Source organism: Salarias fasciatus, chromosome 1, assembly GCF_902148845.1.
Source record: "Salarias fasciatus chromosome 1, fSalaFa1.1, whole genome shotgun sequence".
NCBI lineage: Eukaryota > Metazoa > Chordata > Actinopteri > Blenniiformes > Blenniidae > Salarias > Salarias fasciatus.
Genome location: NC_043745.1, coordinates 7,668,445 through 7,690,888, shown reverse-complemented (window position 1 = coordinate 7,690,888; position 22,444 = coordinate 7,668,445). Strand labels below are relative to the sequence as shown.

The window sequence follows — 22,444 nt, the reverse complement described above, 5'->3', positions numbered from 1 at the left end:
TGGACAAAATGTTTCAGAACAGCTTAACTTCTTCAAACATACACGTTCAGGAGAGTCATAGTCAAATTCCAAATTGGAGACATTAAAGTGGGGAAACATTCAGGATCCCTCTCCTCTTCAAGAAATTGTGCAGCAAACAATGATTCAAGAAATTTGTTGGTTTAAAAACCTACCTTGCCACCTGCTCCACAAACAAAAAAATACAGAAACAAAAAAACAAAAAACCTGCATTAATAAGTTGAATTCTGAAATTCCTCACAATAGTTCTCCGGTGTTAATGTGGCTGCTGCCTTTAATCGCCACCTCGTCACACAAACTGTCTCAAATGCTATTCCTCCTTTCCATGCTGTCAACAGTTGTGTACCATTTCAGTTTTGTGAATGAGTGTTTCTCCTTTGAAGTGAACAAATAGAAGCGCCGACTCCTCACTGAGAAATGAGTGAGACTCCTGACCTGAAAAGAACGGGACTTTCATTTGGCTCTTGAATGCACCACAGCTGGGGCATCTTTCACCGAAGTGGCTAACAGCAAAGCTAACAGCTCACTGACAGTAAATCCTGACCCGGTAGCTAACAGCTAGCTAACAGCTTCCCTCCATGTGGATGTTGAGATGTTCCACCCAGCTTCGCGTGGTTTCTTACCTTGTAAACACTTTGATTAAACATTTATTCTTCATCAGCAGTGGCTGCTTTTAGGACAATTACAGAAAACAGCCTTGAAACAAAGTGAGAACACTTCAGGAGGAGTTTGAAAAGAGCAGCAATCAGTTTGAGCTGTTTACTTGGCCTCCAAATCCCCCAGATCTCAGTCCAATCAAGAATCAGTGTTTGGCCACTGAGGCAGCACTTAACAACTTTTAGGACACAAAGAAGCACCGATAGCTCACATATCGCTGCCACTTACTGCAACACACACAAGTGGACCAGCATGAAATTAGGCCAGTTGTCATAATGTTATGGCTTATCGTTGTGTAATGATATTATCCCCTGAAATGGGCTCCAATTGTCTGTTTTTGTTGTGATAATAGTGTCCCATCCCTCTCTCAACGCAGTGCACACCCCGAATGATTAGATGTGATTGATCGCGCTGCTTACCAGAAACACAAAAATCAATTTGTAAATGCAATGAGGAGATAATTGAGATCAATTTAGCCAAAAATGGGTCTGGAAATGAGCAGAAAGACATTAACTGAAAGCAAAGAGAGTCACTGGACCAAGTTTTCAATTTGGCCCGCCTCTCTGATCTACAGCTCCGCATTGTCTTCACTCGACCGAGTTCACGGCACAGACGCCCGCTGCTAAACTTATTTGGCATAATGTGACATTTACCCTGAAGTGACTTCCGTCCCGGCACTCTGCCAGTGAGGAGCCTCGTCTGATCAGGGATTGTATCCCTGCAGTGTAACACGCTGCTGAAGTGCTCTCCAGCTTCTTTGTCACATCTCTGATGACCGGCAATCTTGTGCTATTTTTCTGTCATTTGCTGGGCACCAGGCATTTTGTCTGATAGCACCCGGTCAAAGCCCTTTTTACTTCACGGTGCTTCGACTCCTCGCACCGTTTTGCTGGGCGAATCCGAAAAGAGCAGCCTCGTGTGATTACCTGCAATTTTGCATGTTTTGTGCAAGATTAGTGCGTCGACGTCAATGCGGAGTATGCAAATTCATCGGGAGGCTTGGGATGTGGGATTCTTGATGCCTCAAACATCCTCACCTTTACTGCGCTTAAATACAAGACAAAACTATAGCACAAAATGGTTTCATACAAAAACACATAACATTTAAAAGCTACAATAATCCCTCTGTCAAAGGGATCATAGATTCAGATTTACACCTGATTGACATTTGTTGGAAGCCGGCGAAGAAGCCATCTTTACTTCATAATGAGCAAACATGAGGTTGTTTAAAGTTAAAATGAAGAATAGCTGAATGAATGGAAGGCAAATAAATGTTAGAAATTCATATTCAGTCAAAGAAAAGTTTCTTCAAAAGAAAAACGTGAAGACTGGGTTCACATCCTCATTGAACTGTTACTTTGCCTTGAATGTTTGTTTAAAGTAGTGCTCACTTTACGTTGTTTAATTTTTAATTACAAATGTTTATGCATGCATTTGCTGAAACGGACATAAGTCAATGCATCTAGTTTCAAAAGGACCTCATATTGAAGTTCGTCCTTTAGCTTGTTAAGTATTTTGCCTTCTTCTTCTCTGTAAATTGGATTTTTAAAACATGCCTTTGAAATGTTTCCACGGTGTTGGTCCGTCGTCCTGTGGCTGTTTAATGAATCAGTTCAATTTTTAAACGTGTTCTTTATGCATCAGCTTTACTTTGTGATGGTTTACAACTCATGACCATGAAATCTTAAGTCTTTAGTTTGCACGAGAAGGCTGAGCACGAAGGAAGAAAAGCCTTCTAGGAACCGAGCAGAGCTGTGTCCGATGTTTTCACCTCCTCCGCCTGATCCGCAGCGACCGAGCAGCCTTCAGGAGGAATTCTTTCAGTACGTTGGGATGATGAACAATCTGCTTCAGAGTTTCATGTTCAGACGGGAGTGTTTTGAAGTGATCGCTGCCAGAAGTTTGAGCGTTGGGCCACTAGTTGGTGCTGTGTTCTCAGAACAGGCTCTCGCCCCGTCGGGACTGAAAGGTGGAGTGTTCCTGGAGCCGATCGGCCGTCCTTGCTGTCTGACACATGACTCTGGAGTAAGTCTCTGTCAGTGTCGGTAAAGTGGATTAGGATTCCGCGGCGCTGCCTGTTGCGCCGTGTTTGAGGGATTCCAGCTGAGGAAAGGAGGCCACAAGTAGTGCCGCTTCTATCTTTAGCGCCAGGCCAGACAGCTTGGGACCGAGATGGCCAAGGAGGACGGGGACTGACCAGCTGGCCGCCTGCTTAGCTCAGTGTCGGGCTGATGGGATTGATAGATATCTGGCTGGAGGAGCAGGCGATTGGCTTATGTTTTAGTTTGCTGGCTCACATGCAGGTGATGTTGCTTCATGGCCAGCGAGGTCAGAATCTGCTTTATTGGCTGCCAGAGTCAATCGCTGTCTTCCTGGTTTTTTGTCTTTTGTTTTCATGGCAGCTTGGCACAGGAAACTTTTTTTTTTGGCTCGTCGTAGTAAATGTCTTATTAAATACAAGTTTTCAGACAGATATTGTGATCTAAACCCATTTAGGCACTGAAGAAAAAAACAATGTGCCAAAATAATTCTACAAAAATATGTCTTTATTGAACAAAGCCATTAAATAATCACAAACTTTAAGATATTAGGTACTTTTATTGATCCCCTGAGTAAAAATATCTCTGTCTTTATATCATCCCATTCTTGTACAGCAACACATTCCTAGGAGCTGTGAGGAGTAGTTGGTGTATAATGCCTTGCTCAAAACACAGTAGGTAACAAGTCCTTAGTGGGTTTCAGCTTGCAAACTTCTACCCAATTTCATAACATTTTATCAAGCATAATCAACAAATCTTACCAAGCTGCTTTCAACAACTTTTGATGTGATTTTATTTTATTTTTTCATGCAGGACTCATTATGTGGCGTTCGCCTTTTCTTTTAAATTAGATTCTCAGGATGTGCTGTAAATGTTTATCTTCGTCATCGCCGGTTCTTCCCTGTTGGGTTCAGCTCTGGGCTCTGATTGAGAAAGTAGACCAGGTTCCAGCAGAGCAACCTCAAATCATGATGCTCCCTCCACCGTGCTTCGAGTCAACATGCCTAGTGTGTGTTTGTGTGTTTTATTCTTTTATTTGTATGCTAAAAACACAGTAAATAAGCAGTACTGTCATAAAATGAACACTTTCTTAAATGAAAACACACCAGTGGTGTTAGGAGTCATAGCTTTGTGATGTACTGTTGTCGGGTCAGTGAAGGCCGTCAGGGCTATCATGTCCTGCCTGGCCTGGCTCGCTTGCTTTTTTGTCACTGAGGTGAACGGGTTGCACGAGGATTTGCCGAGCCATCTGCGACACGGCGCTGGCGAGCGGCCTGACGTGCGGCGCGTCACACTCGGAATGGGTTTAGTGCACCGGAGCACGCAGGAGACGGTGCCGTCACCGCTGAGAGCTCTCCCTGTCCCTGGCTGTCGCTCACAACTGGGTCAACTGCCAAGTATCCAGAGGCCGTCGGGGGAATCGGTGCCGGCGCACATACAACTGATTGATTGCCCTGTCACACGCTTATCACAGCCCAGAAAGAAATGATGAGTTGAGGATATTTGACGGAGAGTTTCACAGACAGTGTCATTTCAGAGGCACTGTGTTTTCCCTTCTTGACCATCATGTGCAGAGAAATTGATTTCTTCCACGCGTTCATGAAAAACCTGCGTTTTTCCCTTTTCGACCTCAGTTTGAGGAACGAAGAGGCAGTGAGCTCTTTCCGGGCTGTAACCTGGATGAACGAGGCTGGATCCTCTGTCTGCGTGTCATGAGTAATGCCGTCTCAGACCGGTGTCTGCGCTGCCTAAACATGACCCAGTGACCCCGGGGTCAGCCAGCAAGCATCTGTGGTGGTGTGGCTAAAGCCTATTATAAAAACAAGAGGCTTAATCAACGTGTTGAAAAACCAGCATTGGCCGTCTATTAACCGCAAACAAATCAGTTATTCACGATCAGGATTCAGACGACGTTGGAAAAACACACGTGTGTTAATGAACTGCTGACACTAAATGAAAAAGTGAGATTAATTGAGGATTGATAATGGGGATGTTCAGTCAGGATGGTGGAGTTGAAGCACTCGCGCTCGTCCACCACTTAAAGCAACACAAATGCCTGACATACAGTTTAAACCAGGAGTCTCAAACTGTGAGTTAGTTAAAGCATTCATAATGTAACAGTTTTTTGGGCATTTCACTGTATTTTATACCAGGTTTCATTAAAATGGACTTTATGTTGAGATTGGAGTTATTTTCTGTGGTAGTTATTTGGTTTTGTTAAAGTATTCATCATAATTTTCAACATGTGTCCGGACTACGACAAACAAAACATTTTGGGTTCAAATGTAAAGGTTGTAATGGCTCTGTTTTATTTGTCCTCTCATGGTGATATTACACTGTGGCCCCTGAACTGAAGTGAGTTTGACACCACTGCTTTAAAATTAAATGATGTAAATGTTCTATTTGTTAAAAAATGTAAAAAGAAAAAAAAAATCCATATGTGCTGAAAAAAGCATCGCCAGTAGAGAAATGCTGTTTGAAAGACATGTGTGTGTGCACACTAGTAGTCAAAGCCTGATGTGCTGTGGTGTCCAGTGTGGAAGAAGACCGCACAGCAGAAGGTTTTTGTCGGATAAGGTGTGTGGAAGGTGTGTCTGTGTGTGTCGTGCTCTGACCTGTTGGCGTTTGAAGGAAAGATGTGGCCTCCTTCATATGACCACAGAATGAGAGGAAAGATGAGTAATTAGCTTATCTGTTAGCTGAAAGTGTTCAAATAGATGTTTAAGAATAAGGAAAAGATCGTAACCCACATTTTACAGTAGTATTATATGATATATTTGTGAGAAAAAGACATTTTGTAAAGTAAAACGAGTAAGTAAAACGACAGTACTATCAGCAGCTCATTTGACTCTGAGATCCCTGCTTTAAACAGTTGATTGTTGTGGTTAATTATTGTTTTATTTAATGTTATTATCATTATGGCTGGTTGACCTTTTCATTTTCAGTCCAGATATGTGTCAGTGGCTTCAGATTAACATCTTGTTTTCTCTGCTGAGCTCTGGCTTCCTGTCTGTTCATTTAATATCTCTGTCAGGTAGATTTTTTTTTTTTTTTTTTTTTTTTATTGTCAGGAGTTGAAAAACACCGAACACATCAGTCATTTGCCTTGCTTTTAATTGACGGACTTGCTTGATGGCTTAACAAATGATCTAATTATCGTACTATCAGTGATAGGCTGATGTTTGCGTTGCATTACTCGTGTTCGCACTATTAGACTCGACGTGATGCACAACCCAGTGATTGCATTTATGGAAATTTGCTGTCGTGATTACTGTGACTGAATTGATTGCTTTAACGCTCTGGGATGATTTTCACTCTGGAATTACATGAATAAACTGATTCATCAGCAGGTCAGCTCAAACCAGGTTTTGAGTCAGTAGTTAAGTTCTCTCTCATCAATACAGCAACTTACTCCACTGAAAAATAATTTTTAATCACATGAAGGATTTTGTGAGTTTTTCAATTTTGTCCTATTCTGATGTTCGTATTCAAATTGATCCCATGAGAGTGAATTATGTAGACAATACTAACAGATCGTGCTGGTTGTTTTTCCAAGGTTTGCAAAAATAGCGATCAGTGCGTCCAAGCCCATCATCCCCTTCAGGGAGACGGTGGTGCGTCCTCCCAAAGTGGACATGGTGAACGAAGACCTGGGCAAGCAGCAGAAAGTGGCCATCATCCATCAGGTGAGTCATCTCCGTAGCTGGCTATTGGCGTGTGGCTGGGTGTTGGTCTGGAACCAGGCAGTGAACGCTTCGGAGACGTCCCGAGGAGCGAGTCGTGCTGCTTGGTTTTGTGCTGTTGGACACCAAAATGGAGCCACTGAGGAGTTTAAGATTAGACTTTATTCATCCCACATGGAAAACTCAGTCATCACAGCAGCTCCACATTGGCCACAGGCGAACAAAGAATCTTAAAGAATTATTACTACATACTGAAGTCTTATGTTTTTCTTAAAACCGCTACTTTGCACAAGATACGACTTGCAAAATTCTAAGTATTCCCACTCAGCTATTGTCTCTGAATTGTCCCTGTTTGTCGGTAGGTGAAGGATGAGGCTTCTCAGGGGCGTTCCTCTGATACCCTGCAAGTGGACCCCAGTGGTCTGGTCACGCTGACCACCCCAACAGGCTGGCCACCGTGAGCGTGAGAGCGATGCCTCTGCCGCAAGGTACGACCGTCATAACTCCAGTTCACCCATCAGGACGGGGTTACAGTCAGGTTGGCACCAATCCAAGTCGGCCCTGCCCAACTCGGCACCGCCCCCGGGATACAGTCAAGTCGGCATCTAGCCAAGTCAGCCTTGCGGGGGGGCTCTCAAGGGGCCGAGTTGGTCGATACCGACTTGACTGTAAGCTGCTTACCAACTCGGCCCAAAGCCTCTTTTTATCCCGATTTGCACAGTTTTTCGTGCCGGCTGCGCCGCTGCTTCCTACGTAGCGGGCGGCCGGCTGGGCTGTGCAGCCCGCCGTGCGGCCCGGTTGGGAGACTGGAGGACAAACTGTGTGATTATGATGCCTGACATCATAATCACATCATAATGGGGCGACAGTAGCTCAGTTGGTAGAGCGGGTCGTCTTATAACCGGAAGGTTGGCGGTTCGATCCCCGCTCCCGCAGGCGTAAAACTGGCGTTGTGTCCTTGGGCAAGACACTTCACCCACCTTGCCTAGTATGAAAGTTGTGAGAGTGAATGGTTGGTGGTGGTCGGAGAGGCCGATGGCGCAGATTGGCAGCCTCGCTTCCGTCAGTCTGCCCCAGGGCAGCTGTGGCTACAATAGTAGCTTACCACCACCGAGTATGGTGTGAAAGGGTGATGTGATATTGCAGTGTGAAGCGCTTTGGGCTCTGTCATGCAGGGTAAAAAGCGCTATACAAGTGTAGTCCATTTACCATTTTACCATAATCGCGGCTGCACAGCCCAGCCGGCCGCCCGCTACGTAGGAAGCAGCGGTGCAGCCGACACGAAAAAACTGTGCAAATCGGGATAAAAAGAGGCTTCGGGCCAAGTTGGTAAGCAGCTTACAGTCAAGTCGGTACGACCAACTCGGCCCCTTGAGAGCCCCCCCCCTCCAAAAGGCCGACTTGACTTGATGCCGACTTGACTGTATCCCGGGGGCGGTGCCGAGTTGGGCAGGGCCGACTTGGATTGGTGCCGACTTGACTGTAATCCTTCAGGACGTGCAGCTCGGTCGTCTGTAATTCAGAATGTCTGTGTACGTGGTTTATAACATGTTGTTCTCCGTGTGCACGTGGTTTATTTAAAGAACAAACATCCACGTACGGTGGCCCAGAAGGGGCACTGGCAAAATCTGTTGTGTTTTTTCCTGTTGTGTTGTGGTTGTTCGTGTTGTGTTGGGGATTTTGCTGTTGCGTTGTGGAGTTGGCCCTTCTGGGCTGCCGTAACCACTAACGACCCAGCATGAAAACTACAGGTTTTTCAGGGTTTCTGCCATTTCCGCTAAAATGGACGTTGTTTCCATATTGTTTCTGTGTAAACGGGAAACTTTTCTGAAACAAGTATTTGGAAACAAAAGTGTTTCTCTTGAAACATTGATGTTTAAATGGTGCCTCCACACACACACACATACACACAAACTTATAACTATTACTGCTACTGTCATGTGCTTGTGCACCTTTTCAATCAGCTGTCTGTTTTCACTTGGAAGCGTTGTCATGTAAACAGGCCCTCAGTTGCAGCCCCACCTACACCATGTCCCAGTTTGACCATGCGCGATGAAGAACTTCAACAGAATCACAATCACTTAATGAACGCACCGTATCTGCTCCGTCGTCGTCTTTCTTGACTGAAACTGTTCTGTGCTCGTCCCACACCCTAAACCTCGACGTCAGAAGAAGAAAACAGCTCATATGTGGAGCTGCCAGCCACAGCAAACAGCCCAACTGTGCGTTTTCTGAATCGCGGCGCCGCTCCGCCTCTTCCTCGCAGAGTTCACCTCTGCACTGTGAATCACATAAGTGGGAGCCGTGACACACGCGCACACACACACACACACACTTTCTTCTCTCAGTGGGTTGCAGCCGTTTATTGTTTAATACTCTGTGATTTACATGAAAGGAAAGTTTAAACCTTGCCCTCTTCTGGCTCCTCACAGTCACCACTCTATCAAGTGGATGCCGGCATTAAACTGTCATTTTCAGGGATGTGCAGTTTTCTAATGCAGACTGTTTGATCCCCTCTTTCAGAAACAAGAAGGAAAATACCAAATGGAGCAAATTTCAGTCTGGATTTGTTCATGAAACCAGGAAATCGCAGCAGCATCTGTATACATTGATGAGCTGAAATGTGTGTTTGCTCCCAGAGGTGACCAGTCTGCTGGAGAACAGCTCCGAGGTGATCCGGACCCTGGAGCAGGTCAACATGTCCCTGAGGGAGGGGAAGAGCCTGGACATCAGCGTCAGGACGCAGGACGCCATCTCGGAGCTCAAGACCCGGCTGGAGAGCCTGCTGCAGGGGAGGAAGTGGAGGAACGCAGTGGACAGGATCTGGGCTTTTGGACCTCGCAGGTCTGTTCGTTAAAACCTTCAGAGTGGACTGATCCAGTCTGGAGACGATGTGGCGTCAGTAGAGTAAATATTAATAATTACCACAGAATTTTTTTTTTTGTTTAGATATTGTTTGATACCAAATGAATGAAATTCTGAAAAGCTCCTCATGCTGTGAGTCCTGAGCGTCCACAGAGCAGCCGGGGGTCTAGAGGTGTTTCTGTCCTTTGCAGGTACGGTCCCAACATCCTCCTGAACAGCGTGGAGTCGTACCAGCGACCCTCGGTGTGGGCAGTGCCTGAGCCGGCGACAGAGCACGGCGACGCCTCCTCCGAGACTTCGACAACAGCATCGTGAGCGGCTTCCAGCTGGCGGCGCTGGCGGGCCCATGTGCGAGGAGCCGCTGATGGGTGTGCTTCTCCGTGGAGAGGTGGGACGTCCAGCGCGGCGCGCCCCAGCAGCAGCAGCAGGACCCCCGGGAGAGGAGGAGGCCGGGCGCCGGCCCGACCGCCTCCGACTGCTACGGGCCCGTGTCCGGCCAGCTGATCGCCGCCATGAAGGAGGCCTGCCGCCACGCCTTCCAGGCTCAGCCCCAGAGGCTGATGGCCGCCATGTACACCTGTGAGATCTTCGCAACGGCAGAGGTGCTGGTGATGGCAGCTCGTTTTTATTCAACACCGGCTAAATGATAATCAGAGAGGCGTCCAGACCCCTCATTACCATAATCTGATTACTTTGACCTGGAATATCCGCACCTTTAAACTGGAGCAGAAGATTTGAAACAGGCACAAGGTCAGGTTCCTCTTTTTTTCACATTATGCAGAATTAATCGAATTACAGTGTTTTTGTTTGATCTTTCTCAGACGGTGTTCGTGAGAAAAGCCCCTGTAACTCAACAAACTTTCAGCTCTTTTCTGACTGCGATCTCCTTTTTTCCCCCATAGTGATTATAAATCCTCAGTTCTGAAGATACAAGATGCACAAAATATATCATTTTTGAGTGCTGACCACTCTTGAACTGACTTGCTTGCATACAAATGAAAGCTTTAACATTCAAGGCTTCATTATGTCAGCAGAGTGTAAATTGAACAATAGGAACCAACATCTTTACTCCCAGTTTTAACTCTGAATTCACACAAAAGCAGCTCAACACGCCGCCGTCTGTCCTGGCAGGAGGCGAAGGAATTACACAACCTCAGACTCACACAGGCTCAATTTCCACTCTTATTTTCTCAAATCATGCAGGTTCATTAAATTTTTAGCGCTGAACTCCTGAACTGCAGCCTCCCCGCGCTCGGCCCTCATAAATTCTCTTTCTTCATCAGACTCGGCGCAGCCTGTGATTGATGATCCGTCTGACAGCGCTCATAACCCAGTTGGATGCTTTCCTGTTATCCCTCTGCTACGCAAACTGTTACCGACACTGAATTCCCGCGCACACACACACACACACACACACACACACACACACACACACACACACACACACACACTTATGCAAAAAACCGACACAGGACAGAAGTGGACACTAACGAATTAATTTTCATTTTCACTTGAAATGTCGTTTATAGGAAGAGTCAGATTTTCTTTAAGATTAAAGTTCATACAACTTGATGGTGTCCAGCAGCGTCACAGTGCAGATGTGTGCGTCTGTTGTTGGCCCGACTCGTCCTGCGGCAGCTCCAGAAGCTGAATGTGAACGACCACCGCGTTTCCTCTCGCGATGGAAAAAACAAGGCCAGATTATTGTTGTCACACTGCTGGTTGTCATTTAGTGCTGTAATGACTCAGTAATGAGCAGCCGGCAGCCGTCGCTACTGTACATTCTCTGGTTCAAACAAGTTTCCACATAAACAAAACAAAAAAAGATAATTATGATGGAGTCCTGCAGCGAGGATTTCTGGGGTTTTTTTAGGCATTGATTCCTCATAAACATGTCCAATTTATTTTAACTAGACACATCATTACAGAGCTCCAGCAGGTGGACTGAAGGGCAGCAGAGTCAATGGATTCACCTTCCCTCAGTCCTCAAGTCATAAAAGTATAAAAACCGCCACAGGAGGAAAAACATGCATTAAAGCAACATCTTAATTCAAATGGTTTGGTAAAGCTGAACGTATCACTTTTGATTTAATATTTGATCAAGCACAAAAAATAAAAGACAAGGAAAATAATCAAAAGTGCTGTACAGCTTTTTTTACTTCACTATTTAGTTTATTTTTAGAAAACTAACAATTAAAATATTTCTGTAGAAATGGCAAAAGCAGCACGCATGAAGGTATGAAGCTATATGACCACAGGATTCACTCTGACGATGTTCCTTTGAACCAAAAAGCATCTTTTACCCAGATATAAAAGAGTAATACATTAACTAGTGCTGAAATGAGCACAGCTTAAACCAGAGAGGTTTCTGTCACGAGCCGAAAACGAGCTCAGTTACACGAGGGTGAAAACCGACGGCTGCACAGCTCCGCCTCTCTCCCGGAGTCGTTGCCATTAGGACGAAAATGAGGCTTGAAATGTCATTTAGCATGTTGGTAAACAATACCTGCAGGCTAGTTAGTGACCACGGCGGCTCGTTACGCTCAGAATCGGCGCGGCGGCCGGACCGGAGCAGGTGGAGCGAGTGAAGCAGGGCTCATGCCGACACGCCTCCGTTCAGCCGCTGATTTGAAGGCGTGTGTCGGTTTATGGATCGAGCTCGTTGACTCCCAAACTGCTGTGCTGAAGTCGACTCAGCTGTTCTTTCAAGTGAAAACCTATTTTTCCAGGCCAGAGTTCTGTTCACTGATTGTTTGTCGACCCTGCTGGAGTCCATTAGATCACTGAGAATATATGAGGTGCGACTTGAATAAATATATTCAGGGCTTTAATTCTTGATAAACATTTTTCAGTTCACCGGGGGGGGTTATCAGAACCTGACTGACTCCTGTGTTGGCTGTTTGTCCTGCCAGGCCGGGTCTACGGCGTGCTGGGGAAGCGGGAGGGCCGCGTCCTCCACGAGGAGATGAAGGAAGGGACGGACATGTTCATCATCAAGGCGGTTCTGCCCGTCGCCGAGAGCTTCGGGTTCGCCGACGAGATCCGCAAGAGGACGAGCGGACTGGCGAGTCCCCAGCTGATGTTCAGCCACTGGGAGGTAATCGGGAGTCCCCAGCGTTCAGAGCCCGTCTGTGTGGAGTTTGCATGTTCTCCAGTATCATTCAGCAACCGGAAAACCCGCGTTTGAGGCTAATGGCTGATTCCAGAGTGGTGTGAATGTGAGAGATTGTCTCTCCGTCTGTGCTGAGTGTGTCCTGCCTTCATCCAGAGTCAGACTGGGATTGGCTCCAGTCCTCCAGTGACATCAATTTAAATAAAGCGATATTGAATTTAGATAGATGGCCCGAGCCATATTTGAATAATTTATGTGGAGCAGTGGGTCGTAATCTTTCTGAGTCATGCAGAACTTCCTTTGAGTTAAATGTTCTACCGAAGTGATCCGCAGGGTCCTGATGGAGAACAGCTGCCTCATAACTCTCCAAAAAGAGGAAGACGGGTCGTTTCCATCTCTGTTGTTCTCCACTCGACACAATCAGTAGCTGCAACGAGCAGGAGGAGTTTGGGGCTCTTTAGTTGTTTTATGGGGTGAAGTTTGGTCGTTAAACCGCTGGGCTGTTTAAAGTTTAACCGTTTCTTTCAACCATAGAAGTTCTTCATTTCTCTTCAAGTGACGGTTCTGTGATATGCTGTAACTGTAGTTTGCGGAAAATGCATCACGATTACGACTTTTTTTATATGTAGGAAGATGTTTCTTTTTTAATTATGTACATGTTGAGAACTTACTCAGAATACAGGGATAATTTTCTTCCCAGCATTTTTCCACTTCGTACAGGTTGATCTAAAACCAAATTAGTAGTTGGAGATAGACGTCATTTTCCTTGATCATATTAACAAGACACTAAACACTAATAGTGTTGTCTCTTATCATCTGAGCCTTTGACAAGACAATTTCTAGGATATTTGTTACATTTACACGAGGGATGCACATTTTCAATTTTTTTTTATGACCGATAACCGACGCCCTTTAACCGGTTAATAACCGTGAACCGAAGGCCCGTCCATGCTTCACATGTCTGCCTGGGTGTGCGTTGCACATTTGTCCGCGTGACGTAGAAATCGTCATGAATTCCTGTCCGCTAGGGTCCAGGCGGACCGATCCGCGGACGTCTGCAGCAGCAGGATTTTGTGACCGCGTTGCGCGCAGGTCGCGCCAATACACCCATACGCCAGAGCGCCACAGCAAACAAAGCATGACGGTAAAAGTGACGGCAGACGGAGCTCCAGCCTGATGGCTCCACAGGAAGACACTCAGAGAGGGAAAAACTCATGGACAGAGACACAGACTCTGTCTGGAGGGAGGAGAAGGTCTGCCGACAGAAGTGAAAGTATCTAATCGCTCCGGCGCCGCCTCCGTGATTCAGAAACAGAAAAAAAGGCTAAATAAGCTTTAATATTAAATGATAACGTACTGACAATGTATGTGCTTAATTTTCTCTAAATAATCTGTAATAAAGGAGCAGATATACAGTCTGTAGTGCCAGAAAGATTTCTCAAGTGTGTGGATCAGTGCACCTGCATGAACGCGCACAGCTGAGCCCAGACTGTATGCCGAGAGAGAGCACACTGGTGATTTCTTTGTGTGTTCTGACTGATTTCCAAAATAAAGTTTTAGCTTCTGAAATCCGATTTTTAAACAGTTCTGATGAAGCTTAATGTTTATCTGGATGATGCGGCTTCATACCGAACCATTTCACTGTAAATCTGGACGACTGGCGGCGTCTGGAGATGAAAAATAATATTCAATGTAAGGTCAGTTTTGTGCCACATGTGTAAATGCGCACAAAGATACACACCCTCCCCTACTGTACAACATGAAGGCAACTGGAATTAATCAGTGACTTACGGTGTCATCTGCAGCGCCGTCATTGATATCTGTAATATAATGCCAGCATGAAGACTCACGGGCTCTGTGGAGAGCTCCGCTCCAGCTGGAGCAAAAAAAAAAAAAAAAAATAACCGATAGTATTAATCGGTCAAAGTTCCTGTTTTCAGTTAACGGTTAAACGGTTAACCATGTGCATCCCTAATTTACACACCCATACCATTCCTAACACCTCAAAGAAGAAATAATGTCACTCATGGTTGCAAGGCAGCATTCAGCCAAACGGCATGATGCTGCCTCCACCGTGTTTTACAGTAGCCTATTCTAGCCTGAAAAAAAAAAAAAAAAAACGGTAACAAATAAACCTCATGTACAGCATTTCCAAAGAGCTCCACTTTGGTTTAATGTGTTCTTCTAGCAGTCTCCCGGAGCGAGTCGGCCTGAAGCTCTTTATGTAATCCAGTTTGGTGAGAGTGACTCTCATCAGTGGGTTCTGCTGCACGGCCGTGATCCGCTCCTCTTCCCTCCTCCATGTTCCTCCGACTCCACCCTGACTAATCTGAATAGACACAATAATGGCTACACCCGTGTGTGTTTGCATGTCTGAAGCCATTGTACAGAAACACTCGCGCACACACACACGCATGCAGCTGCAGTGTGACTGAGCTGGTTATGTGGGGCTGTGGGTCAATGAGGCCGTCTGGTTAATGAGACGCTTCCCTTCGGGGGGGGAGCTGGAATCAAAGCCGCCATAGACATCATGTGTGCTGGAGCGGCTCTACCTGCCGCTTGGCTGGCTCTGGCGTGCGCGCGTCCCAACGTCCTGCAGGCCATATGTTCGGTGGCGGCTCGCCCAGTGGCGAGAGAGAGAGAGAGAGCTGATCCGGCGTCGTGCGCGTCTCTGGGATTTCAGCTCCGCTCTGTTTAAAGGGCAGCGGTTCAAACACGCCGCCGTCACACTGCACTGATGTCAGTGAGGCCCAGACTCCACAGTTCAATATATCCAGCGAAACGAAGCCAACCCTGATCACAGAGCACAGAACTCTCTGACTCGGCTTCAGCTTTCAGCTCTGCAGTCACAAATAACCGCAGGCAGGCAGACGTTATTAGATATTGATTGATTAAAGGTGGAGCTAATCAAGACAGACAATAACACCTAAAGATTAGGAGCAGGAGATTCGGTTTGAAAAACAACAGACTAATTAAAAGCAACAACGAAAAAAGAGACTTCATAAGCTGTTTAATAAAATGATCTCAATAAAAACGCTTCTCAGTCTGATCAAGAGTCTAATATTATTGTTTTTATATGTTCATCTGTGACCACTTAAAGGACAGGTTAAAGAATTTGTTGATTCAATTTTGAATATTTCCTAGAATATTTCTGAAGTTCTGAGGATTTCTAGGTATGATTGCATCAATTCTTCATTGAAGGAAAATGTTCTGTACAGGAAGTTTGATTTAGGGTCTATTTTATTTAGTTTTTTTAGCATGAGGTAAACATGTTAGTGACATGAACCTACAGCAACATGGTTTAGTGTAAAATATCTTAAACTGCTGACATGAGTGTTATATTAATCCAAACCTGGTTGAGACCAAATATCCACATAGAATTAGTTCTAAAAGTGTTTTAACCTGCAAGTGACAAAACAGGACAGTGAAAGATCTTTTTTTTTTCTTTTTTCGCATTTTTTGTGTTTTTAGTTTAGTTGTTCTTTCTTATTTAGTGCTTTCCTTGAAATTTGAACATTTATGAGAAGGTTTTGAAAATATCTGCTCCTCTGACTTCTAATTCAGTCATCAAGGATGAAAAAAGCCGAGCCTGCTTGGGCTTGTTGAGCGACCTGAAGACTTTTTAAATATTTCAACAAAAGCTTCTTTGAAATCCTTGAAACCCTGAACCTGAGAGGATCACAGTGGTGAAACAGAGTTAATTCTTCACACGGAGTCAGAGCTGTGGGCCAAACTCCAAATCTTCATACTTAAAATACGTGATTTTATCTTGACGGTTCATTTTTAGCCAGTTTGAATTGCAGTGCAGCGTCCTGTCTGAGTTTTTAGAATTTACTTTATTAGTAAAAGTTGTGAATATATTTGTTTGTCTGTTAATGCTAGCATCGGACAAACAAGACACAGGACCTGTTAGCATGCCGGACCACCAGAGCATCGTTTTTGTGTAAACAGACACCTAAAAGAGAACATACGTTTTCTGTCTCCTCTTGAAAACGTCATGTAAACGAGGCCAGTGTGTTGAACTCAGTTGAAAAGAACAAGCTGAATTAGCTGCATAGGCGTGTTTACTTCATTAAGGTAGTTAATCTGAGGAGACTTACTCCCATGATGAGCACAGATGATGGATGTTTGTTTGCGGGCTGTATTTCATATATCTGAGTGAGGAGTGGTGAGGTGTGAGGATAGATGTTGCTCTGAGCTTCCTGGATGATGGGACTTGTGTGTCTGATTCCAGAAAGCGCCCCTGATAAAAACCCCATTTGGCTGTGACCCCTCCTATAGAAGGTCTATAGGGTCTTCGGACGACCGTGACCCTTTTGGCCACATTAACCCCCCCAATCTCAAATCTCTGAGCACACACACACGAACGCATCCAGCAGGCGCATTGTGCCGCCTGCTTTGTCTTTGCCTCATTAGGACTTGTCTGTCTGATTTCATTTACGTGCAGACGCCGCCTCACAAAGCGTTGGGGCCGAGCCCCCCTGCGGTGGGCCGGCGCTCTCGGCTTCGGGACTCTCCTGCTGCTCAGAGCTGATGTCAGCGTTTCTTCCTGACAGCGATTTGATATGGCCCGGGAATCTGGGATTACCATATGAATGAGCAGCGGAGGCGGAGGCAGGCCGGGACGGCTCTGAGCGCCGCATTGTTGTGTAACTGGAGGGTTAGCGGCTCCTGCGGGGACGTTTACATTAGATTTCCATCAGAATGGGGCTTTTGTTGAGCTATAGACTGGAGGATAGTGTGAGTTCGTGTTGTATTGATCGTCCAGAGCATCTGTCTGACAGCGCCGCTCCGCTCTGCGCACGGCGACTGTTGATGCTGACTCAACCTCCAACCTGGTTTCAGAGGCAGTGGAAGTGGGTCAGTAGTTAATAACGTTGGAGAAAATGAGCAAATTAATCCTCTGCTTTAATGAATTTATCAGAACAAATCAGGTTTACTCAAAGCTCCGATCGTAGTTTCAGATCTTTTGAAATTATTTATTCAGGTTTGTTCTTTAAGAATCACTGAATAAGCCGGGCAGGGTCAAGTATTACAGTTTCCTGGAATCACGTCATGAATATTTCTTACTCTGTCCTTATGTGAATTTATTTTCAGCCGTATCACATTAGAGAAAGTGCTGCTGTGATAAATCTTGTGATTGAGCCGTGGAAGATAATTACAGCTGTTGATGTTCAGTACGACCTTGACTGTGATTCTGCTTTTAGACAAGAATGACCTTTATTTAGTGGTTGGCGGCTGTTTTGTTTTCCCAGCGCACACAGTACCACCGCTTCTTACTGTTGCTCAACTATGCAAAAGATTTTCTTCATCAATATTTCGGATTATTTTATTATTATTTTTTTTAATATAAATATCATGTAAACCAGAGGAGGGTGAGCGGAGTGCTACAGCTGAATATCAGATGTCTTTAAATAACAATTATATTGGAGGTAACAGATTTATGATCATGTATGTGAAGAATGTTTCTGCATGTGATCAAGTCATGGTGGAAGAATTATTCAAGTGGAAAAACTCCATCTATTATAAAAAAAGAATAAGAAGACACAGCTGGTAACCAAACATAAAACATTCAAATGACATAAAGACATGAATACTTGATGAGAAAACCAGACACACAAGGAACCACCAGGAGATAACGCTGGTTAAAAAAAAAAACACCAAGGCCCAGAACTAATTAAAGCAAATCTGAAATAACGCAAGTCAGAGCAGGACAAAATCCGAAAGTGTTTTTTTGGAAAGGAGTCGTTCCTTCAGCAGAAGCTTCAGTCTGGCCAGCAGTGTGTTCACTGATGCAGGGAGGAGAAGAAAGCAGGCCGGGACTGAAATCTCCCAAGTTCCCATTTTTCTCATTCTTCACACAGCTAACAAGCAATTAGAAAGCTGTGAATGCCTTCTGGGAGAGACCGTCCGAAAATGTGCTCTATTAACCCCTTATTCCAACAATTATTGGCTCTCCCCTGCGTCTGCAGCCCCAGCCTCTCCCGGCTGCCTGCCGGAGACGTGAAGCCACTCAACAAATCCTTCCGCTGCTCGCTTCGGCTGCCGGTCAGCTTATTCATGACGATGCTCGAATTATCTCTCAACATGTAACTGTCATCATGTAAAGCCGGTTGAAGTCTACAGTTATTACTTATGATTCCACTGAGCCTTATGTTGATCATTTAAATATGCTTCAATCACATTTTGCAGCAAATTTCATTTCTAAAGTGATTTTTCAACCATATAAATGACAGTTTAAATTTCATTTGTTTTCGTATATCATTTCTTCGGAACCCCGTTAACATGATTGTGAGAAAAGGTCCTGGTCTTCATGTTGTAAGAAAAAAACTGTAAATACAGATTTTCATACCTGCATTCATTGACTTCTAATTGTTATATTTCCTGCTGAGGTTCTCTGAATTCAAGCACCTTAATGAAAACAGTAACCTTATCGTCACTTCAAAACGTCTTCATTTGTGTTGTAACTTGGTGACGTTTGTGAAGAGAAATTGTCATATTAGGAGTTTTAACACATTTAGAGTTCACAGCAGTAATTAATTGTTAAACAGACATAAAGAACGTCGCAGACGATGATTCTCTGTCCTCCTTTTGACGAGATGCATTTCCTCTTTTTAACCTTCACTCTTCACAGTTTGCCTGCAAACTTCGTCAGACCCTGAAAGTGTCGATTGCTTCAAACTGAAAAATACACAACCAGGTTTACACACTGTCATATAAAGCACACACACTCACATCTGTGTTTACCCTCGCGCTGATGCCACGTGATGGAGAGCATGCTGTCGAGGCGAGGCAGGACTGCACTTTTTCAAATTTACAACTTTTTTTTTTCCTGTTTCTCAACTTTTTCCCGCTGTGCCGTGTGAACAGCGAGTTTCTGACATTGAGCATTCAGCATCATTTATTCAGCCACTCTGTGAGGCGTTGGACTGTTGCAGGACACCCCGTCCCTCTGCGCCCCCCGCCGAACGCCATTGTGCTCCGGCATATGCTGCTCACGTGCACGTGTGCGTGTGAGTGTGTGTGTGTGTGTGTGTGTTGTCTCACAATCTCTCACAATCCGCCCGTTGTTGGAGCTCGCTCTCTGCCATCTGTCCCAGTGAAACCAGAGACAGGTGCAGGACCCGGCCGTGTGTGTGCTGCTACTGTAATTGTAACGTGTGTATGTATGTGTGTGTGTGTGTGTGTTTGTGTTATTGTGTGTGTCATCTCACCCACAGGGACTTATGTCACTGTGGGGACAAAAATGGAGGTCACAGTGAAGAATGTTCTGTATTTCCTAAATGAATGGATGGTTTAAGGTCGCTGAGTGAGCGTTGGGTTTAGTATGTGTGTATGTGTGTGCGCGCATACATCCTTTTGTGCATCTATTTATGGTATCATATATTTTTCCATGTGTGTTTTGTTTCAACTGCGTCTCTGAGTTGTTTTCTCAGCGGACGTATTTGAAGCACATCAGTAATCCTGGTCTCCTGCAGCTGAAAAGTGAAATTCAGTTTATTGATTAGATTTAATGAGTTGGATTCTAAACTGATGAAAAAACTTGGAAGATATCAAACATCTATACAGTGAAAGTATATTTTTCTTTGTGTGGTTGTAATTTGTGATTAAACTGATCAAACAGGGAAGTCTTGAAATACCTGATTTATGATTTTATGAGCCGTTTGTAAAAGAGGTTTCATTTGCTTGTCTGGAATCGATGTGAGATCTGTGATGATGGAGATCAGGAAGTGAAGCGGTAACACTGAGGATGCATCAGGACGTCACACACACTGATCCAGTCAGGTTCCAAAGCTGTTTACAAACCCAAATTTATAGTTTCCCTCGACAGCATCTGGTATTGAGGGGTTTCAGTGATTTTTTTACACATTTTTCACATAACTTGGTAACCTTTATGATAATTAGGTTGGACTAATGAGAGATTAAGACTCTATAACTACATCAGACTTACTTTTCTTTAGCCGTTTTGATAAAAGTTGACTGCCAGTTGCTCCACATCACACGGTTGGATTCCTCTCATTGTAGCATTTCACCTCACACACACTCCTGCTGCAGTCTGTTACCTGACATGCACTTGTCCCGCAGTCTGGTATCTCACTTGTACCGTCGCCATAAATCACACAGCGTCCCGTTAACTTACCTGTTCTCTCAAGGCAGTGTTGTTTTGGAGCAGGATTTGTCAATGCGGGGAAAAAATAACTCTCTCCACGGGGATTAATGAAGCATGAATCATTCATGCTCCAGTCCCTCATCTTACATATACAGTTAAATTACAGCATTACGTAACATGCACTTGCATGAAGCTGCTTCTTCTTACATGCACCTCGTTCTCTCGTATTTCAGGCCGTTATCTCACAGGTGCCTTTATCTTCAACACAAAGTGATGTTGTGTCCGTTGTCCTTCACCGGCCTCCCTCCCTCTTCCATTCACCTCGCACTTCTTGCAGCCCGTTGGCGTTCACACCGTCCTCACGCAGCCGTGCGTCCGTTACCTCAGACACTCTCGTACTGGAGAACCTTACCTAACGTGTAGCGTGGCCCGACACACACTTCCACTGCAGCCTGTCACCTCACACGCTCTCCACTCGCACCGCAGCCTGTTATCTTACACAAAGTCTCACTGCGCTTGTTCCCTTACATTTCATAGTTACATAACACACTCGTACCACAGCCTGCTAATGTACACACACCGCTAATTATACGCCGTGTGTGTGCGTGTTGTTACTGCAGCTTCCTTATTGAGTTCGACTTTCTGTTTTTCCACTGTGAGTCCATGACTCATATTATCCGAACCATTTATAGAAAACCCTAAAACAACAGATAAACAGTATGTTAATGTGCTGTTACGGGGAACTTTCCTCTCTTTTTACAGTCCCTGTTCTTCTTCTTTGCGTTCCAGGTGATCAGCAGCGATCCATACTGGGTTCCCACCACAGAGGAGGAATATCTGCACTTTGGGGAAAAGGCTGACTCTGCAAACCAGGCCCTCAAGTATATGAACGCAGTCCGCCGCCGCAAAGGGCTTTACGTGGAGGAGAAGATCGTGGAGCATGCAGAGAAGCAGAGGACGCTCAGCAAGAACAAGTAGACGAGAAGCAAAGTGCACTTCCTGTTGAGGTTTTAAGCTTTTGAATCCATTGGATGCATTTTTGCTTTTGCTTCCTGAATATGATGCATATTTTTTCCCCTTTAACAGATAAATGTACTTATGTGCAACTTTGTGCATAATCGAGTGAATTCCAGATTAATCCAGAAGAAGCGTGTCCTTTATTAAAATGAAAACAGCTTCTTTGTTATCCTCCTGGTCTGGTATTGTATGATATTTGTCACACACGTTGTTTCGACCAATGACTGAGAGACTGATGTGATGAAGATGTAGTTTTGAGGAAATAATAGTTGATTTTCAAGTTTTATACTCTTATGAGTCATAAGGTTTAAGAAGAGAAGAATGAAAATTAATAAATCTTTTAAAAACTTGTTTAAATCACCACCTTGTGTTCATTTAAACAGAAAAAAGTTAGAAAAAAAATCCAAACATACAGACAGGTGTGATGAAGGTAAGACATGTTTATTCGCTGTTACTATCAGGATAAGTGTTGGTTCAGATTTAATGGGGTATTCCTCCTCCAGTAAACAGGATTTTTTTTTTAAATAATAGCAGCTTTTGTATTTACAGGGAACACTTCAGTCAGGAGGTTTTAGCTTACATCTCAGAAACTGACGGAATTAAGTGAATAATATTGTTTGGGTTTGACACAGAAACTAAGATGTCATCAGCAAAGAGTGAAACACTGTGTTCCACTGTTTCTCTCGATACTCGCAATTTACTTACAAGAGAGAACCCCTTTCTAGTCTTTCATACCACAATATCCAGCTGGAAGCAGGGTCCATCCTGGCGAACGACGGAAGGAATCACGGTATACTTCAAACACAGACACAGTCACCCACACCCTCTGGGTAATGTAGAGTTGCTAGCAGAAAGCAGGAGGGCCTGCTGAAAACTTGAAGATCCATGAAGAACATGCAAACTGCACACACAAAGCCAGGACTCCAACCCATGGTGACAAACA

The 22,444-nt window shown here is 44.7% G+C and overlaps 1 protein-coding gene across 1 annotated transcript in view; it reads left to right on the top strand.

Annotated features, from left to right (window-relative positions):
- efl1 (elongation factor like GTPase 1) overlaps nt 1-21,815 on the top strand; it is an 80,066-nt gene extending 58,251 nt beyond the window's left edge. Inside the window, 8 exon segments of the mRNA XM_030119166.1 lie at nt 6,271-6,400; nt 6,760-6,832; nt 6,835-6,885; nt 9,037-9,241; nt 9,454-9,523; nt 9,526-9,870; nt 12,174-12,359; nt 21,274-21,815. Of these exon segments, the coding sequence (XP_029975026.1) occupies nt 6,271-6,400; nt 6,760-6,832; nt 6,835-6,885; nt 9,037-9,241; nt 9,454-9,523; nt 9,526-9,870; nt 12,174-12,359; nt 21,274-21,462 (1,249 nt within the window). The 3' untranslated portion in view covers nt 21,463-21,815.
- The last annotated feature ends 629 nt before the right edge of the window (nt 21,816-22,444 follow it).